Source organism: Neolamprologus multifasciatus, chromosome 9 (assembly GCF_963576455.1).
Source record: "Neolamprologus multifasciatus chromosome 9, fNeoMul1.2, whole genome shotgun sequence".
In the NCBI taxonomy this organism is placed as follows: domain Eukaryota; kingdom Metazoa; phylum Chordata; class Actinopteri; order Cichliformes; family Cichlidae; genus Neolamprologus; species Neolamprologus multifasciatus.
In genome coordinates this window covers 4,020,421-4,042,539 of record NC_140447.1, presented here as the reverse complement: position 1 = coordinate 4,042,539, position 22,119 = coordinate 4,020,421, and the positions used below count along the sequence as shown (strand labels likewise).

Sequence of the window (22,119 nt, the reverse complement as noted above, 5' to 3'; positions counted from 1 at the left end):
AAGGTTCCAGGGACGATACAAAAAAAACACGAGACTAGACAAGGACATAAGCAGGGAAGATAAGGGAGCGGAGAAAAAGTGCGTCCGCCTCCTCCGAGAGCCAAAGAAGATTTAAGCAGATCTATAATCTTTTATCTCCCTGTAATGAAGTCTGCGTGATGTCTGAGTGTAGTCATGTGACAGCTGTGCAGAAAATGGTTATTGAATTAAAAGCCAGCAGGCCTCATCTAAACGCATCTTAAGTGCAGAAGGCAAAACCTATATACCAAAAGCACATTTTGGTCATTGCATTATCAGCGACAGCAGCTGGTGTGGTTCTGCACTGGACGAAGAAAAGAGGTAAAATGATATTATGCCCTCTTTTGAATTTACGTGCTGCTTGCATCGATGATGCTTTACAGGTCAGGGGACTATGACTGAATACGGTCATGTTCGGTTTCGTGTAGCGATGGCTAGATGAGGCCTCGTGAAGCGTTTCAGCACAAACTGTATCCATGCTGTGTCGACACAGTGTTGCTGTTTTGCTCCATGCTGACACCTGCTGGACCTTAAATATCATTGCAGGCAACTTACTTGAGACACAACAGACACTGATTCAATGACCAAGTCATACTTGTACACTGTAAGGTGTTGTACTTTCAATGGAATCATTTTATATCTTTTACATACAAATATTTTACACATCTTTATTTTATACACTACAAATATACTGTGAATGTCATTAAGTGAAAATTAAAATGAAAGTATTGTGAATGTAATATTACCCATTTAAATGTAATTGACTCAGAGTTTATTATAAATTTCTATTCAGAAAAATAAGTTTAGCCAATGTTTTTGCATTCAGTCTATTGCATTTTTTACACCATTTCCCCAGCTTTGGAAAACTCACAGGCACAGATGAAGCTGGGGTACACAAAAGCTGTAAAGCCAGGTGGAAAAGGTTCTGATAAGATGTCTTCCTTTTCCCCCAGTACGTTAAACGATCCTCTGATCTTGGAATTTTTCTCTCCGACACTCTCCACAACACTAAGGGGTTGGCAGTCCTTTATAATAAAATCCAGGACTGCCTGGTCCAGAACAGTCTTCCTAGATGCTTGATTTCAAAATAATATAACACATATTAATTAAAAAAAAAAAGATGATAAAGCTGTTCAGTGTCAATATAGGCCTACCAGTGTTCATCCTCGGTGTGTTTGTCTCCTCATTTTCACGTTTGGCTCTGTAATGCCTAAACACTGAGGAGGTGCTTTTGTTTGTGTAAGAAATAAAGCTCCGCAGAACAGATGCGACATTTAACCTGCATAAAATGAAATAAATAATTTACACTTCAAGTCACATTGCTGTTTTCCTATTCTGATAGGTTACACTGAAACAAAGACAGACAAACAGTTACCTTATTTGCAGTTAAAAGATCAAAATGATCCCACACAGCAGAAACATTTCTTTTTCTTTCGGGCTCCATTTTGTTATGGAGAGAGATGTGTTGTTGTTTTTTTATCTTTGCGAGAGTAATTTTGTGTTTTTTTTGGTGGCGACTCATTCCGTTGACAGATGCGGATGCGGTACCTTTTAAACACAGTTTGGCGCGTTGGCAATGAGCGATACAGCAGCTGTGTCGATCACGTGACTTTTTCTTAAAGCGACTCACGCTGGCTTTGCTGCGTGAGCTTGATACGTGCGTCGGTGCGTCAGTGTTGCAGGACCCATCACATTAAATCATTTTTCTTGTTTCTGTTGCACATTTGTCCCACAGCTTTGAAAACCAGTTACATGTTTAATCCGATGATCCTGCAACATTTTCAGGTTTGTTTGGGAGAGTTTTTGGTGACAAAATATGCAAATGGGTGTTCAACAGAAAATAACAATATACACGACAAGTTACAAAAAAACCCCGCAGATTTAATAAGTTTGTTTTTGAGTTGAATATCGCATATTATTCATTTTGACCTGTAACACAGTCTGAAGTGTATTTCATGCCCGTAACTTCACTTTCACGTGTAAACACGCCCTTTTTAACCTTTGCAGCAGGAATTATGGTTCTGAATTTAAAAAAGAAACATAAAAAACTCACTGCACCATAACTTTTATGATTTTAATGAAAACGTTAATGAAAAAAACTTTGACTACAGGCAGCTTTGTGTTTGACTTTATCCACCTCATGTAAAAGCGTTTATTCAAACTGTGGACAGTAGGTCCCTGCGGTGAGGAGGAGGCGGGACACAGCGGAGAATGTAACAGTAATGGTGGGTAAACGGAGCTCGTATTTGTTGATCTGGATCTTTCTGACGATTGTAGATGGAGGTGAGTGAGATGTTTGCTGTCAGTTGATCTGTAAAAAACATTTTAGGGAACTTGGTCGAAACTTTTCACTGTATTCAGTTTTTACGCTTTGGCTCTGCGACTGGACTTCCTTGGACTTCTTTGGATGTTTCGTGAAGGCACTTACTGCTCCCTCGTGACAAGGCGGGGTTTGTTCATTTATCTATTTATTTATTATCCCTGGCTGGAACTGAACCAACGAACTTTTGCTCAGAAGTAACGAAAATAAAGATCTACAATAACCATCTTAACAGAGTACAGGCTGTGATAATAAGCTCACACTCAGGTCTATCCAACAAATGTTTTTGACGTCTGTGTTCTTCAAAAGATGCATAAACTTTATAATTAAAAAAATTAAAAATCAGGAAACAAACTCAGTCCGACTACACGGGATTTCCTGCGACGGAGGGAAAGCCCTGAAAATCTCAGCAGGCTGAACAAAAATCTAAACGTAGACATGATGTCGCATTCAGGATTTGGGTAATGCGTCGTACTTATCAGTGGGACTGGAAATGCTTTTAAAGTGGAGAAGTTAACGGTCGGGCTGGGTGGGAGACGTCCTCTTCCTGAGCGACTACAATGGGACAGCAGCAAAAGCAAATCTCGGCTTTTATTCGTAGCCAAAGCCAGTTACACGAGTCTGGACGGCACATCAGTGAATGGGCTCCATAGTTAACTTTGATTATTAGAGGAAACTGTAGTTTGGTTATTGGGGCTTAGAGCAGAGGAGACACGCATCACTGTGCCTGTTAATCATGTAAATATAATCAGTAACTGAAGTCCTTGTGTCTTTAGTGGGTCTGAATATTTGCGAAGATCAAGTATCAATGTTACTTCCTTTTTCCCTTCCTCTTCTGAAAACCTCATTCTAAGTAGTTTAAACATTTCAGTTTACTTTCCAATCAGTCCGCCCTGTTTTACTTACAAAATATTAAATTCTAAACAGAAGTCTAAATTCTGTCATTTAGGTTGTAAAAATACAGCATATCGAAACACAACATAGCTAAAGATCTACAATAATTAAGAGAGTACAGGCTGTAATAATAAGCTCACACTCAGGGTTAGACACAATGTTAATAATGTCTGAGACCTACAGTCAAAAAGTTCTAGTTCTAGTTCTAGAGATCTAGTTCCACTGTTGGTCAGAAAATAACCCGAAGCTGGGGGGCGCTCGTGTACACTGATGGAGTAGGACGCACTCTTCTCAGCTCCGCACTTTTCTTCTTTTTTTCCAACAATTTGACGCGACACCCTGACTCTTTACTTAACTGGTCAACAGCACTACTGCTTTGCATCGACTACGATAAATACTGGACGACATGCCGCCTAAAAAAGACGCAACACACTGCCAAAAAGCAGTAGCTGAAAATTCTGCGAGCACCGACGCCATACTAGCAGCTATCGCTAGCCTAAAAACTTCTATGGAGACCCGCCTTGACACATTTGAGTCTACTCTGTCTAAGCTCCAGGCAGATATCCGGTCATCCGAACAGCGTCTAGATGTTATTGATGAGTCGCTTACTACAATGGACGGCCGTGTTTGTATGCTTGAAGCTACATGCAAGGAACTAATGGCGGCCACCGATAACCTGCGTGGCAAGCTAGGCCAGATGGAGGCGCGCTCGCGTCGGGCCAACATTAGGATTGTTGGAGTGAAGGAAGGTGCTGAGGGCGGTAAGCCTGCGGACTTTGTTTCATCTCTGCTGCTGGATGTGTTGGGGAAAGACAACTTTATTAAGCCGATAAAAGTGGAGAGGGCACACCGCACCCTTAGACCAAAACCAACGGCTAGCCAGCGACCAAGGGCTATTATAGCCAAGTTGCATCATGAGAAAGACGTGTGGCATGTCCTGCGTCTGGCACGCCAACATGCTCCGTTGAGCTGCGATGGAGAGAATCTGTCCATCTTCCCCGACTACACTGCGGAGGTCCTTGCGCAGCGGATGGCCTTCAATGCGGTCAGGAAAAAGCTTAGCGCCTCCGGAGCGACGTGCAGTCTGCGCTACCCGGCCCAGCTTCGGGTAGTTCACAACAACATCACTAACACGTTCAAGTCTCCTGCTGAAGCTGAACGTTTTGCGGACTCACTGTAATCGTGACCTGGTAATATATTTGTTCATGTTGTTGATGCGGCTGTATTTTTGAACATTCTCACTCTTCTCTTCTCTATAGTGAGAGTCGCGATTCGTTCAATCATTTTTTGAATGCTTCTGTGGTGATAGCTTTCTATCATTGTTTGTGCTTTGTTTTTTTGCTACGATGTCTTAAAACTTTTCTCTGTCGTGAAGTACTGAGAACGTTTATATTATAACTTTGGTTATACACAAGTCATTTTCTATGTTTGCGTCTTTTTTTTCTTTTTTTACCCAATCAGTCGATTTATGGGTGTAACTATTGTTTTGATTAATGGAGTCTGGTGCGGAGCTGCCGTATACGGAGGATATTTTTTTCTCCTTTTCTTTTTGTGTTTTTGTGCTCCTCTTCCCGGCAGTCCCCTTAATGCACGCTGGGATGGGCCGCAGTGGTTCTTGTTCTTTTTTTGCGGCCTTTTTCTTTTTGGGGGGTGGGGTTCAGTGTTCTTGTTGTTAATTTTGTTTTAACCTTTTTTATGCCAGTCCTTTGTATTATTTTTCACCAGTCCATATGTCACACCACCTCTCATTTAGATGCGGGGTAACAATGCTACTGGTTTAGGAACATGTCCTTTGACGTTTACATCTTGGAATTGCAAGGGCCTAGGCAGAGCTTTGAAACGTGGGAAGGTTATGTCACATTTGAAGCATTTATCTTCTGATATCATTTTTCTTCAGGAAACTCATATTCACTCCAATGAACAGAGACGTTTAAGAGCAAATTGGGTGTCGCAGGTTTACCAGTCCACTTTCACATCTAAGGCCAGAGGTGTTGCTATACTCATACGGAAAACCACTCCATTTATATTTGGATCCGTCGTTACTGATCCGGGTGGGAGATTTGTTTTGGTCTCTGGGTCCATTAACTCTTTTCCACTGGTCTTGCTAAATATCTATGCCCCTAATTTTGACTGTCCTGACTTCTTTTCCAAAATATTTGACCTAATTTCTGAATATAATATGTCTAATATAATAATTGGTGGTGATTTTAACTGCTATTTTGATCCTGTTTTGGATAGATCGTCTACAAAAACAGCCCCCACTACTAGATCCACGGCAGTTTTGAACAATCTGGTAAAATCACACAACATGGTAGACGTTTGGAGGCTTCAGCATCCAAATGACAGGCAATATTCCTTTTTTTTCACCTGTACATCGTAGCTTTACCAGAATAGATTACTTTGTTACAGATTCTAGACTATTACCCAGTATTATCAGCTCTGCTTATCATCAAATCTTGATTTCTGATCATGCCCCACTTACCATGAAAATAGATTTTAATTTACAACCTCGAATTTTCAATTGGAAATTCAATTCTACCCTTCTGTCAGACAAAACTTTCTCCACTTATGTTTCCACAGAGATTTCAGATTTCTTAAAACATAACGACAACGGTGAGGTCTCTGATTCCACTCTTTGGGAATCTTTTAAGGCAGTATTGCGTGGCAAGATCATCTCCTTTCAAACATTTTCGAAGAGAACTAGATTAAATCCTCTGTCCCAAATTGAGTCTGACTATCAACATTAGAGGAGGCACTTCGCCAATCTGATACTGAGGAGATATCTAATGCTATTCTAAAACTGAAACTCGAATACAATCATATTTTGGGAACCCAAGTCGGTAGCGATATTATTAAATTGAAACAAAGACACTTTGAGTTGGGAGATAAACCCCATAAATTACTTGCCAGACAATTAAAAGATGTGCAAGCCCATCGCACCATACACAAAATTGCCTCCTCTACCGGTGAATTAATTACTGATCCTAAGCTGATTAATGACAGATTTGTTGAGTTTTTCAGCACACTGTACTCTTCTAAATCGAACGCCACTGACTCTGAGCTTTTTAGCTTTCTTAACTCTCTGAGTATTCCAACCCTTACAGAATCTGCCACCCAAGCACTTGAAGCTGACTTCAGCATCACAGAAGTCAAAGCTGCTATCCTTTCTTTCCTTAGCGGTAAAGCCTGCGGACCGGATGGGTTCAACATAGAATTTTATAAAGCCAATATTGATATAATCGCTCCACTTTTACTCAGAATGGTGAACTGCTCTATTGCACGGGGCTCTTTCCCTGATAGCATATATGATGCCCACGTTTGTCGTCTCCCTAAGAAGGACAGAGACCCCACCAATGTGACTTCATATCGCCCACTTAGTTTATTAAACTGTGATCAAAAAATCATTGCAAAAGTCTTGTCTTCACGCCTTAATAAAGTTTTGGGCACTTTAATTCAACACGATCAAACTGGGTTTATCCCAGACAGATTTGCTTTCTCTAATACCCGTCGTCTATTGAATGTACTGTATGGAATAAATCCTCCAAATTCAGCTGTTATTTCATTAGATGCACAACAAGCTTTCGATCAAATTGAGTGGAAATACCTGTTTGCTACACTTGAGAAATTTGGCTTTGGTAGTAATTTTACAACTTTGGTACGTATGCTGTATGCACGGCCAAGATCATCGGTACTGACAAATTTTGATAGACCACATCCATTTCTACTCCACCGGGGGACTAGGCAGGGTTGCTGTTTATCTCCACTGCTCTTTGCTCTAGCTATGGAGCCTCTGGCCATTGCAGTTAGAAGCAGCTCTGATATTGTAGGTATATCTTGTGGTCCTGTCAAATCCACTATAACTCTATATGCAGATGATGTGGCTCTAACACTGTCTGATGCTAGGCTCTCTTTGCCTCCCCTGCTTCATCTCATTAACAAATTTGGACAACTCTCTGGTTTCACAATTAATTGGGACAAGTCCATTTTTATGCCACTGGCAGATGGGCTCGACTCTAGCTTCATCTCTAGCTTACCTTTTAAAACCACCAGCAGTCACTTTAAATACCTAGGTATTAACATTCCCAGAAACCGTAAGCTGCTATTTAAATTGAACTTTCAGGTACTTATTGATAGTATTAAAGCTAAGATAGATAAATGGACTCTTCTCCCACTTTCTTTAATTGGATGTGTCAATATTATTAAAATGGTAGTACTTCCTAAATTTATTCATCTTTTCCAAAACATACCCATTTTTCTCACCTCATCCTTTTTTAAAACTATCGACTCTATCATTTTGTCTTTCATCTGGGCAAATAAACCCCATAGAATTTCAAAGGCACACTTGCAGAAACCCTCCTCTGAGGGCGGATTAGGCCTTCCAGTTTTCAGGCACTACTATTGGGCTTGCAATGCCAGAACGTGGGTTTTCTGGAACAGTGTTTCAGCTGTTTCTGCTGTTCAGAAGGGAGGCGGTCCTTCTTGGCCTTTGATAGAGGCACACAATGCTAAATCAATTTTTGGTATATCACTTGATGGTATTCTGTTTTCTAATCCCAACATACATACCAAACTTTTAAGTAATGATTTTGTCCTAGTCATTCTCTTAGGATCTTAAAGCAAGTTAGGGGTGCTTTGTGCCTTCCAGACCTATCCATTTTTGCTCCCATAACTGAAAACCTTTCTTTTTCACCTGGCTTGATGGACCCTGTGTTTAAGCATTGGTCAGCATTAGGTCTTCACACTATTAAGGATCTCTACATCGACAATTGTTTTGCTTCATTTGCTCAGTTGCAATCAAAATTTATGCTCCCCTCCGCTCATTTATTTAGATACTTACAAATTAGGAATTTTGTTAAACACTCTTTTACCCATCTGGATAAGCCCCCTGCTCATAGTGAGTTTTATGATTATTTGATTAAAAATCCCACTTCCAAACACCTAATCAGCCAATTTACTACACTTTTTACACTTATACCACCTACTAATCACATCAAGGATGCTTGGGTTAAGGACTTGGAAGTAGACATATCGGATGCTTTGTGGGCCAATGGGTTGAAGAAGATTAAAGAATGCTCTGTTAATGCCAGACTACAACTTATACAGTTCAAGGTCCTTCATCGTTTGCATTTTTCTAAAACAAAGCTATGCAGCATTTTTCCGTCTATTTCGTCTTTGTGTGACAGATGCAAAGCAATGGATGGAACCCTTGGTCACCTTTTCTGGTCTTGCCCCACACTCAGGAGTTTCTGGGCAGAGATATTTAATATATATAACCGGATTTATGACTTAAAATTAGAGCCAGATGGTGTACTTGCAGTGCTAGGCTGCTCCCTAACCTCATTGGCACTCAGACGTCCTCTTCAGAAAGCCTTAATGTTTGGCATGATTGTAGCTAAAAGACTTATTCTTAGAGCCTGGAAATCACCATCTCCTCCACTGTTCAGGGTTTGGCTACGTGAGATGATTGCTTGTTTGTATATTGAAGAGGTTCGTTATCGTTTGGCTGACACCCATTTTAAGTTTGTCGAAATCTGGGGCCCTTTTCTCAATCATATCAATGGGAATTTAACATAAACTTTAACCCATTTGACTGCACTTTGTGTTTGTGTGAAACTGCACCTCTGCCGGACCCTGGTTCCTTCCTGGACATGTTTCCCACATCTTCTGGTCTTGGTGAACTCTCTGTTGCCCTGTCTAACCTCACACAGAAGATCATCTTCTTTGGACAATGGTGTTTCTTTTGAACTTTTGATTTGTACTGGCTAACTGGTGTATTTTTATTTATTTATTTTTGTTTTTGTTTTTGTTTTTTTTCTTCCTTTTCTTTCCTGTTTTCTTGTTTGGGTTTTTTTTTGTTGTGTTTGGTTTCTGTTTTTTCTTTTTTTTCCTTTTTTTTCTTTTTCTGTGCTTAAGATTCAAAAACAATAACATTTATGTCCTTTGTCTGGTGTGCTGTTATGTAACTTTGAACTTAAAATCTTATAAATAAACATTTAAAAAAAGAAAATAACCCGAAGCTGAACGTCCAAAGGACTCTTAATGGACTTCAGGACAGACAGGTTCACTCCCCTCCCCTTTCATTGTAAACGGGTGGAATCTGTCTCCACCTTCAGGTTTTTGGGAACCCACATCTCCGCTAATCTCAACTGGAGCCCCAACACCAACCTCATGGTTAAGAAGGCCCAGCAGCAGCTGCACTTCTTCTGTGTAATGGGGAAGCACAACCTGGACCAGAAGCTGCTGCTGGCCTTCTACCGCTCCTCAGTGGAGAGCGTGCTCTCCTCCTGCCTGGGTGTTTGGAGCTAGATGTGCAGGGGCCACGACTGAGAACAGGCTGCTCAGAGGGTAATTAACACTGCCCAAAAATCTCTGGCTGCCCTCTGCGACCCCTGGAGGCCATGGCCAGAACCTCCTGTCTCCGTAAAAGCAGGACTATCTCAGGTGACCTCTCGCACCCCGTCCACTACCTGTTTGACTGCTGCCCTCTGGTCACTGCCTCAGGTAAATCTCCCACTATTTAAACCCTAGTGGGAGTTGTCCATTAAGACAGAAATAATGGCTGTCCAACACAATTTTTAAGCTCTCCTCTACTAACAGTACGAAGTTACAACATGTAAACTTTGCAGGAAGAAATGCTGCAGCTGTTACGTATACAGTGCTGTGTAAAAGTTTTGAGCCACCACTCATGTTTTTATAATTCACTAGAAAAATTGAGGAATTTGTAAACATTCATGGAAATACAGCATATAGGGCAAAATCGGCATTTACACAACTGTAACATGCTTGAAAGTCAATATTTGGTTTGACCATATTTATTCTTCAGCACAGCTGAACTCTTAGGCAAGCTTATTTCTAATATTTTAAAGTAGTCTTCAGGAATATTTCACCAGGCTTCTTGAAGCAGATTTAAAGCTCTTGTTTGGATGTTGGCTGCCTTTTGTTCTGTTTTCTGTCAAGTTTTCTGCTTTAATAACGTTGAGGTTCAGGCTCAGGTGCAGTTTGGCAGTGAGTTTGGATCCACTGTCATACTGAGAAATGGCACATGGTGGATGTTCATTCTTCTCCACCTTCACAATAGAACTCTAAGATTTCTACTCTGACTTCACTTCTAGAGGCTTTTAATAGTGGCATAAATATTCGGCCCCATTGAACATTTCCACATTTTGTCACATTACAGCTGCAAACATGAATCAATTTTATTGGAATTCGACGTGAAAGACTAACACAAGGGGGGGGGTCCACTACCTCCATGATCCAATCTGGAGCCACTAATCCTAAGGGTACATCTTTCACCATCTTACAATGCTGGGATTGCAGCCATTCCCCAACTCTCTGTGAATGGTACTCATGGAATTTGATCAGTGGCTGTTGATCAATGGTCATGATTTGCATATTAATGATGAAGAAACTTATCTTACAGCTCATTGTTCATTCAGTGGGCTGTTTTCGTCATTGTGCAAATGTACTGTTTACTAGGTTTGGGAAACCTGCAGTCAGCTGAGATTGAAGAAGTCACTTCCAACACTGAAAACGCCACGTCCAGATGAACAGAATCAATTATTTTGGTACAAACAATTCACCACAAAAAGACTCAATATTCAGAAAAGCTTTAAACTGTGCAGTAAATATGTATGACAAACTCAAAACAATGTAACTTAAAACATACTGCAAAACAGTGCTGGCTCTAATTTCAGTGGGAGAAATTTTCATGGACATGTGCAGCTAGAATTTTACTTTAGAGGAAATGGGGTCAATGCAATTCTTAAGCATGTGTGCAAATGTCCAATGGATGGATGGACCTTTATTAATCCCTCGGGTCGGTTCCTCCGGGAAATTCAGTTTCCAGTAGCACAGCACCGACAGAAGTTGCATGTTACAGATACGCTAAGGGAAATGAGAGTAAGGATATAAGCACACAGCCCCACTCCACTGACGACCTGCTGCTGGCCAACACCCTCAACGACTTTTACTGCTGGTTTGATGAGACACCAAGCAGCCTTGACACCTCCACCTTTCCCAACAATAGAGACACTTTGGTCCATCATCCCCCACACCTCCCGACTCCCACCAGCACAGAGCCAAAGAAGCCCCCTCCTCACTCCACAGCTATGAGGATTTCACACCACCTTCTCCCACTACAACCCTTCATATTCATGAAGCAGATATGAGGAAGCAGTTTAACCCTTTAGACCTACCACAGAACCAAGTCTGCCTGAGCTTATCTTTATATTTTACATGTTGTAGAGCCATTTCTGGGAGTATTTCAAGTTGCTATACATCAATACAACCATTATATCCCAAATTTTAATCATATGTATGCATTAAGTCAACAGTAACTACATAAATTGCAAAAGTGGTATTTTTACACACATTTCTAGTTAAAGACATTTCAGAGGTTCATCCCTCAAAATTGTAAATGTAAAAAAGTTGCATGAAACAGTTTCCAACCAGACGAAATTAATTTTGAGTGTCTTCATAGTTTTATTTTTGAGATACACCAATTTGTTTATACTTCAGCCACCAACTTTGTAATTCTCATTTACATGACTTATTTAAACATTCTCATCTTGAATGCAAAATTCTTAAAAAGATCTTTTATCCTTTTAAGAGTAAATAAATCTGAAAGCTGTTCCATCCTAAAAGAGTACAACAATGTGTAGTTTATGATGTTCTAAAGGTTTCAGCATCTTTTTGAATTTGTCAGATCTGGAAAGGTATGAGTGAGCTTTCGTAACGTACTGTGAGTGATGCTCGTCAGCACACAAACCCAGAGTTTCTCTACAGGAACACAGACAGAGTTATTCCCTGTACTGTAAGGACACATTCAGCATTGTGCAGTAAATCCAGATCATCCCAGTTAAATGATTACATGGATGTGAGTGTGATCGTCAGAGCAGCACTGATCAGTGTCAGGTTATAATGTCCACAGTGTACACAAACACTAAGTTTGAGTGTGTGCAGTGAGAATTCAGTCAAAGCATTTAACTGGGGTGTGAAAAAATAAGCTGAACTCTACAGCTTGTGTGGTGCCCTGTGGCTTTAGGTGCTGACAAGCTTTCCTTCTGTTCTCCAGCATTTTCATTTACAGCCGTAAAATATCTCCATGTGTTGTTCCTGTATCTCCCTCTCTCTCTTCAGTCCAAATGCGTTTTCCGTGTGCAGCCGAGTCACGTGACGGCACAGTATCAAATCCCAGCAGGGCAGAAGAAGGGGGCGGAGCAAAGTGAGTCTGCCGTGTAAGAAGAGGTGTTCGCACAGACAGAGCTGCTTCTTCATCCGCAGCGAGTAAAATAGTGAACCCAGAGAAGAGAAACAAACAAAGTATCGATCATATACCACTACCAACGTTTGGATCGATATCTGCATCGATCTGCCCACCCTTGTCTCCTGGATCGTAGCTGCGATCAGCGTGAACCACGTGGGTCTCTGCTCCCTGATCTGTTTCCTGTGTTTGGAAAGAGTTCCAGCTTCACCACGGAGTTTCTCTCGGTTTGTGGGCTCATCTAAAGGTAAGCACCGAGCTAACCTCAACACTAGATTTACTAACCCTTTGCAAATTTGCATAAATCCCTTGAACCCAACGCCTACTAAAATCGCTGACTTTTTTATTTTCTGGTGCAAGTCCCGAGGTGTTAATCACCCCTGCTGATAATTTTACAGGTCATATGCTCGATTCTCCTGCTTTTGTTGCGCAAACCACCCTTTGTCTTTGAGGCCTGGCACATTTGCTTTTGCACACTGTAACTTGTGGTGGAGATGAAGCCAGCTAGTGATGGGATTTCCCGCTCTTTTTAGAGAACCGGCTCTTTCGGCTCACTAAAAAGAACCGGCTCTTTAGGTTGTTTTGTTGCTTTAATTAATTTATTATTAACAACAATATAAAATTATGCACAAAAAAATTGCTAATGTAAAAAAAGTGGTTTTATTTATATATGTTTATATATAAATATATGTGGTGGCCCCTAGAGACAAAGCACGTACAAAGTCCAAAAAACACGTACAAACTCTTTGTTAAAGTTACTTTAGTTACATTACTAATTACTAGTTACTTCTATCAAAAGTAACTCAGTTACTTCAAGTTACTCGTTACTTTCAGAGTAACTAGTTACTAGGGAAAATAACTTTGGTTTTACTCAGAATTCTCTTGTTAATATGTTGCCTCCGTAACCGGATACCCAGCAAGATTGCCAGTCTTCTAGCTTGCTTACTTGCCACAAGTGCATTTTGCCACCTACCAATAGAAAGGAAAAAATAATATGCACATTTCCACGAGAGAAATCCCACTCCTGGACCGTCGTTGACCATCGCATAATTCTAGCCTGCTTTTCGATTGTACTCAGAACTCGGAAATTCTGCCTTCTGAATAGGAAGATGTAGGTAACACCAGACTGCAGATGAGCTGCATACAGAGCTGGACTGGGACAAAAAAATCGTCCCGGGCATTTTATAGGAAAAATCATAAAGCCTTTGAAAACAAACACTGTTGTGACAGTGATGTACACTGTTCTGATGGTATATATGTATCAATCTATCAATTGTTTGTTGTAAGACTCCGATAATAATTTTTTTAAAGCTACATATTTTAAATGAGAATAAGAAAGAAAAGTCTTTCTTTGTGCCCCCCTCTCCCTGTTAATGCCCTACCTGCCCCCCTGGCTAAACTTTGCTAGATCCGCCCCTGCACAGTTACCAGCCGTCAGCTACGTAGAAAAAGATCCTGGTGTAGAAAGTACTATTAAATAACTTCTAACCAGCTGGTTCCCTCTTTCTGGTGCAAAGTGGGCCAAAAACAAACAAGAGAGAGACGGACTTGCGACAGAAAAGCCGATCAGCTGATCATTAATCAGTTTCACGATTGAAGTAGCAGCAAGAAGAGGCAGTCGCTCCATTTATCGGTTGTTAAGCTTAACGTGGGAACGCTTTACAAACATTCAGAGATGAACTTACACACTTGCTTTACTTCTCTCTGAAATAACTTCATCCGAGATGAAATGCTGGTTTGGTAGCGAGGCTACCACACATTACTCGAGAGCACACTAGTCTGCATACACACGGGAGCATCCATTACAGGGAGAGTGCGAAGAAGAACAAAAAGAGGGTGACACACCAGTCATGAGACAGGAGGCGCCGTCATGTGGAGATACACTGCATTACAACAGCAACTGTTACAACACACATACAAACGCTGCAAATCTGTGTTTATTTGACAGTGTAAAACAAAAGTAGCAAAAGTAAAAACTGTACCAAGAGTACAGTCTAAAAAGCTCACTATACAAACAATCTGAAGACATAAATATGGACACGTGTATTGAAAAATATTGATGTATATATTAGGGCTGCCACGATTAGTCAACTAGTCACGATTACGTCAACAATCAAAACCGTCAATGACTAATTTAATAGTCGGCGCGACGTTTGTAGCATTTTAAGATCCCAAAAGACACAGGAATAAGTAGTAGGTTTTAAGATTGTAATAACAGACTGAAACAGAAGATGGCAGCACTACATGTACAATGATGCCAGCTGCCGTAAAACCCCGAAGAAAAAGAAGCAGTTTCCGGTATGTAGCCGCGTCCAAATTCAGCAACCGCATCTTCCTGTGACGCATTTGTAGGCCGATTACGTTACGGCGACACAACAAAGAATGTCGTGTCACTGTGTGTATGTATGTATGTGTGTGTATGTGTGTGTGTATGTATATATATATATATATATATATATATATATATTTATATTTATATATTTATTTATTAGGGGTGCAACGATACTCGTATCGATATTGAATCGTTCGATACAGGGCTTTCGGTTCGGTACGCATATGTATCGAACAATACAAAATTTTTAATTTATTTTATCAACTTTCCTTCTGACCAAGGTTATTATCGTTAACGAAAACTAACGAAATAACGAAAACTAGAAGTGAAAAAACATTTTCGTTAACGGAAATAAAAATAAAAACAAAAAAAGGAAAACTAACTAAAATTAACTGAATTTATAGCAAAAATGTGTTTAGTTTTCATTGATGTGTGCGTGTCATACAATAGTCAAGGGTGAAAATGAAGTTTATGCCAGCAGGCGGCAAGTACGTTAGTCGAGTCGTCTGTGTTGCTGCTCCGTCCACGCGCAGATTCATGTCAGGAAAAGTCAGGAGAAAGCGCCAGAGTCCAATTTGGGATTACTTTGAATATGACTTGGATAAAGTGAAAGAGACAAATTATGAGGGACATTTCTAAAGGGAAAAAAATCCCACAAACCTTAAAGTGCACTTGAAAAGCTCGCACAAGAAGGCTAACCTAGCTTACCTTGAGAAGGTAAGGGAGCACACTCAACCCTCATCCCCAGAAAACAGAAGCTAACCCCAGGCAAGGCAGCGTGATGCATCCCGAGACAACAGGACGGGGATATCTACACAACTGTGTGAGTCAATTACCTTCAAAAAGTTTATCAATTCACTTGAACCACAATTACGAACACCCGGTGCTGCGAGAGTTAATAGTCTCATTGGGGCCAAGATATACATTTTATAGTTGCCTGGTATCAATGGTTGTTCATCTGCCTTTATATATTTATAGAACCCATAGGTGGGAATGTGAGTTGTCTGTCTCTGCGTGTTAGCCCTGCGACAGACAGCCCAGGGTGCAGTATGGTAGCTGGAATCGCAACATACCCAAGGATGAGCAGAATGACTGATATGATGAAACTGGGATTTTGTTACACTTCATTATTGCAAACACAACTAAAACTATAACTGAAACTAATCAAAACTAAACTGAAACTAAGGATTCTCAAAAAAATAAAAACTAAATTAAACTACCAAACAATTGGTAAAAACTAATTAAAACTGATATAAATTTGAAAATCTGAAGTCAAAACTAAATAAAAATAAAAACTAATGAAAATTGCAAAACTATTAAAACCTTGCTTCTGACGGTGCTGTCTGTGTTGAGCGCTCAGTGGATCTGCACTCGACAGTGCAGCCTAGGCGGAGTAGTCGAATGCAGATTCACTGAGCGCAGGGCAAGCTAGCGAGACAGAAGTTAAGCTCTCCTTGCAACATGGCAAATTGAACCTCCCCACCCTCATTCAGATCTGGCGTTTGGAACTATTTTGGTTTTCATGTGACGTATGACCCTCAATTCAATTCAATTCAATTTTATTTATATAGCGCCAAATCACAACAAATGTCGCCTCAAGGCGCTTCATAGATACAGAGAAAAGCCCAACAATCATATGACCCCCTATGAGCAAGCACTTTGGCGACAGTGGGAAGGAAAAACTCCCTTTTAACAGGAAGAAACCTCCAGCAGAACCAGGCTCAGGGAGGGGCGGCCATCTGCTGTGACCGGTTGGGGTGAGAGAAGGAAGACAGGATAAAAGACATGCTGTGGAAGAGAGACAGAGATTAATAACAGATACGATTCAATACAGAGAGGTCTGTTAACACATAGTGAGTGAGAAAGGTGACTGGAAAGGAAAAACTCAATGCATCATGGGAATCCCCCGGCAGCCTACATCTATTGCAGCATAACTAAGGGAGGATTCAGGGTCACCTGGTCCAGCCCTAACTATATGCTTTAGCAAAAAGGAAAGTTTTAAGCCTAATCTTAAAAGTAGAGATAGTGTCTGTCTCCCGAATCCAAACTGGAAGCTGGTTCCACAGAAGAGGGGCCTGAAAACTGAAGGCTCTCCCTCCCATTCTACTTTTAAATACTCTAGGAACAACAAGTAGGCCTGCAGAGCGAGAGCGAAGTGCTCTAATAGGGTGATATGGTACTACAAGGTCATTAAGATAAGATGGGGCCTGATTATTTAAGACCTTGTATGTGAGGAGCAGGATTTTGAATTCAATTCTGGATTTAACAGGAAGCCAATGAAGGGAAGCCAAAACAGGAGAAATATGCTCTCTCTTTCTAGTCCCTGTCAGTACTCTTGCTGCAGCATTTTGGATTAACTGAAGGCTTTTCAGTGAGTTTTTTGGACATCCTGATAATAATGAATTGCAGTAGTCCAGCCTGGAAGTAATAAATGCATGAACTAGTTTTTCAGCGTCACTCTGAGACAGGATATTTCTAATTTTAGAGATGTTGCGCAAATGGAAGAACGCAGTCTTACATATTTGTTTAATATGTGCGTTGAAGGACATATCCTGGTCAAAAATGACTCCAAGGTTCCTCACAGTGTTACTGGAGGCCAAGGTAATGCCATCCAGAGTAAGAATCTGGTTAGATACCATATTTCTAAGCTTTTCAGCGCCGAGTACAATGACCTCAGTTTTATCTGAGTTAAGAAGCAGAAAGTTAGTGGCCATCCAAGTCTTTATGTCTTTAAGACATTCCTGCAGTTTAACTAATTGGTGTGTGTTATCTGGCTTCATGGACAGATAGAGCTGGGTGTCATCTGCATAGCAGTGAAAATGTATGCTATGTCTTCTAATGATGCTGCCTAGGGGAAGCATGTATAATGTAAACAGAATTGGTCCTAGCACTGAACCCTGTGGAACTGGGTTCCTGAAGGTAAGCGCGTCATGGACTAAAGTAAAACAGTATGTCGGATGTGCCAGCAATGCTCAATTACATGGGTGGGAACTAGTGTGTTAGCGCAGTTAGCTCGTTAACGTGTTGGCCGTCCAGCCCCACGCACGGGGCGATCCGCGGTAGCTCGTTAACGGAGATTTGGCGTGTTGTGGCGTTAACGTAATTTCAACGAGATTTACGCTGACAGCACTAGTGGGAACACAACGAATATGACTGCACATTTACTCCGACATCATCCTAGTGCAAAGACAAGTGGAAGCAGACAAAAACAACAAGCACGCATGCTACAAACTTTAGCCGAGTCATTTAGACAGCCGTTAGCACATGATTCTCCTTATGGGGACCTGATATGTTTAATATGCTGCTGAGAATATAGCCCAGAAGAAGCGTATAGTATAGCTTTTATTTTGGAAAGAGCCATTTCTCTGTAATAAACTCTCTTTTCCAAAGATGAGTGATTCCTCAATCAGATACAGGGCTCGCAAAATCGCTAGCCCGACGTCCCGGGGCTAGCGATTTTTCCAGTCAGGCTACCAAAATCTATCTCTGCCCTGCCTGTCGGCCTATCGTAGGAAGGAAAAATATGTCAATGCTTTTGCAGTCTTTCGGAAATGTAGCTGGGTAATTATGTCATTGGCATCGGTGAGCCACTGTCAATATGTGACATATTGAAATCACGTTTGAATTCGTGCTTGTTTTTTGCTTGCAATTTGCAATCGCGTGAACGGTGTATAGAGAGCGACAGCACTGATTGGTGAGTGATGATAATTTGCACACCAATTCCTCTGACATCGTCTTATCAATCGTTAGCTTACTATGCAAACATGACAAGTGAAATCTCCCGCAGCTTAAACATGTGAGAGGTTGATCGCGCAGAGAATCGCTGAGCGTTATGTGAGTGCGTGTGTAAAAGCAGCAGGATATATATTTTAGTTCTGCTGAGCCAAATAAGACAGGTCAGCGTGAAGAAGTGACAGCCAAAGAAAAGCTTACCACAAAACGGAAAAGTTATGACAAATCAGACTATAAGGCAAAAAGAAAGTGCAGCTTTATGGTTTCATGGACAAAAGAATTTCTGTGGCTGCAACATGACGAGCTAAATAACCAGGGCTGCACATAAGTGGTCCGCAGGTGCGCATTCGCTGTCAAAATAAAAAACGCACACAAGATAAGAAGTTGCAACACGTGTTTGTAAGAAGTTGCAACACGTATATATATATATATATATATATATATATATATATATATATATATATATATATATATATATATATATATATATATATGTATATGTGTGTGTGTGTGTATATATATATGTATATATGAGAAAAAAGCGTGTGTGTATACAGTGGGGCAAAAAAGTATTTAGTCAGCCACCGATTGTGCAAGTTCCCCCACTTAAAATGATGACAGAGGTCAGTAATTTGCACCAGAGGTACACTTCAACTGTGAGAGACAGAATGTGAAAAAAAAAATTGGTCACCTCAAACAAGGAAAATCCCTGGCTCTCACAGACCTGTAACGTCTTCTGTAAGAAGCTTTTCTGTCCCCCACTCGTTACCTGTATGAATGGCACCTGTTTGACCTCATCATCTGTATAAAAGACACCTGTCCACAGCCTCAACCAGTCAGACTCCAAACTCCGCCATGGCCAAGACCAAAGAGCTTTCGAAGGACACCAGGAAAAGAATTGTAGACCTGCACCAGACTGGGAAGAGTGAATCTACAATAGGCAAGCAGCTTGGTGTGAAAAAATCAACTGTGGGAGCAATCATCAGAAAATGGAAGACATACAAGACCACTGATAATCTCCCTCGATCTGGGGCTCCACGCAAGATCTCATCCCGTGGGGTCAAAATGATCATGAGAACGGTGAGCAAAGATCCCAGAACCACACGGGGGGACCTGGTGAATGACCTGCAGAGAGCTGGGACCAAAGTAACAAAGGTCACCATCAGTAACACACTACAACGGCAGGGAATCAAATCCCGCAGTGCCAGACGTGTTCCGCTGCTGAAGCCAGTGCATGTCCAGGCCCGTCTGAAGTTTGCCAGAGAGCACATGGATGATACAGCAGAGGATTGGGAGAATGTCATGTGGTCAGATGAAACCAAAGTAGAACTTTTTGGTATAAACTCAACTCGTCGTGTTTGGAGGAAGAAGAATACTGAGTTGCATCCCAAGAACACCATACCTACTGTGAAGCATGGGGGTGGAAACATCATGCTATGGGGCTGTTTTTCTGCCAAGGGGACAGGACGACTGATCCGTGTTAAGGACAGAATGAATGGGGCCAAGTATCGTGAGATTTTGAGCCAAAACCTCCTTCCATCAGTGAGAACTTTGAAGATGAAACGAGGCTGGGTCTTCCAACATGACAATGATCCAAAACACACCGCCCGGGCAACAAAGGAGTGGCTCCGTAAGAAGCATTTGAAAGTCCTGGAGTGGCCTAGCCAGTCTCCAGACCTCAACCCCATAGAAAATCTGTGGCGGGAGTTGAAAGTCCGTGTTGCTCAGCGACAGCCCCAAAACATCACTGCTCTTGAGAAGATCTGCATGGAGGAATGGGCCAAAATACCAGCTACTGTGTGTGCAAACCTGGTAAAGACCTATAGTAAACGTTTGACCTCTGTTATTGCCAACAAAGGTTATGTTACAAAGTATTGAGTTGTATTTTTGTTATTGACCAAATACTTATTTTCCACCCTGATTTACGAATAAATTCTTTACAAATCCTACCATGTGAATTCATGGATTTTTTTTTCACATTCTGTCTCTCACAGTTGAAGTGTACCTCTGGTGCAAATTACTGACCTCTGTCATCATTTTAAGTGGGGGAACTTGCACAATCGGTGGCTGACTAAATACTTTTTTGCCCCACTGTATATGTGCATCATATGATGCTAGGTTGTCTTAGTATGTAATTTGCTGCTGAAAGATTATTTGGCTCCCCCAACAGAAGCCAGTTCATCTCCTTCGCTACAAAGAATCGACTCTCAGAGCAAACTCGTTCATGAACGACACATCACTACCAGCCTCTGGTTTAAAACTAGTGTTAATGGAGAGAGTTTGAAGGTTCAGTTTGTTCCACGACTGCATTTCACTCACTGCCTGTTTGTATCTTTGTCACTGCAGGACCAACGTGGAGCAAGTCAGCGCTCTCAGGAGGCCGACAAACCTCACAGAAGAAAGAGAGAGAAAAAACACAGCTGTGACGAGTGTGGGAAGGATTTTACCGTAAAAGCTTCCCTAAAAATGCATCAGGTCATCCACACTGGAGAGAGACTGTTCAGCTGTGATGAGTGTGGAAAGTCTTTCACCAAGTCTGGAAGCTTAAAAACACACCAACTCATCCACACTGGAGAGAGACCATTCAACTGTGATGAGTGTGGAAAGTCTTTTACCCACTCTGGACACTTAAAAACACACCAACTCATCCACACTGGAAAGAGACCGTTCAGCTGTGGAGACTGTGGAAAGTCTTTTACCCACTCTGGACACTTAAAAACACACCAACTCATCCACACTGGAGAGAGACCATTCAGCTGTGGAGACTGTGGAAAGTCTTTTACCCACTCTGGACACTTAAAAACACACCAACTCATCCACACTGGAGAGAGACCGTTCAGCTGTGGAGACTGTGGAAAGTCTTTTACCCAGTCTGGAAAATTAAAAAGACACCAACTCATCCACACTGGAGAGAGACCATTCAACTGTGATGAGTGTGGAAAGTCTTTTACCCACTCTGGACACTTAAAAACACACCAACTCATCCACACTGGAGAGAGACCGTTCAGCTGTGATGAGTGTGGAAAGTCTTTTACCCACTCTGGACACTTAAAAACACATCAACTCATCCACAGTGGAGTTAAAGCGTACACCTGTGATCAGTGTGGCAGAGCTTTTACTCACAGTAGCAGCTTACAGAGTCATCTAGTTACCCACTCTGGAATTAAGGCATACAGCTGTGACATTTGTGGAAAAACTTTCAGCCAGATGGCAACACGAAATACACACCTACGCATTCACACCAGACATGATGTGTACAGCTGTGATCAGTGTGGTAAACTATGTTTAACAGGCACACACTTACAACAACACATGTTTACCCACTCTGAGGAAAGACCTTATAAATGTGACCTGTGTGAGAAGACTTTTAAATCTCCATATTACCTGAAAGCACACCAACAAATCCACACAAGAAAGACTCTACAAGTGCAGTTACTGTGAGGCATGTACTTTTATTTTTATCTTGTCAGCCCGACTGTTTGAAACAACTCTGCTCATCAAATTGTGTTAGCATGTTAGCAATTTTACTGCATGGATAAACACCTCTGAATGATTATTCAG

The 22,119-nt window shown here is 41.2% G+C and overlaps 2 protein-coding genes across 3 annotated transcripts in view; both read left to right on the top strand.

Moving 5' to 3' along the window:
• The window catches only part of LOC146510843 (uncharacterized), a 38,511-nt gene extending 17,459 nt beyond the window's left edge, over positions 1-21,052 (top strand). For both annotated transcript variants that reach the window (XM_085172711.1, XM_085172710.1), the window contains exons 3-5: positions 1-2,301; positions 12,371-12,741; positions 20,905-21,052. The exon at positions 1-2,301 is cut by the window's left edge. The gene's annotated coding sequence lies outside the window, so the exon portion shown is untranslated. The remainder of the gene's footprint in view (positions 2,302-12,370; positions 12,742-20,904) is intronic.
• LOC146510842 (uncharacterized) lies at positions 3,639-22,113 on the top strand. Its single transcript, XM_085173539.1, has 3 exons — positions 3,639-4,408; positions 9,346-9,439; positions 20,905-22,113. The coding sequence occupies exons 1-3, from the start codon at positions 3,639-3,641 to the stop codon at positions 21,997-21,999; spliced, it is 1,959 nt and encodes a 652-aa protein (XP_085029665.1). The 3' UTR covers positions 22,000-22,113.
• Positions 22,114-22,119: the final 6 nt, after the last annotated feature.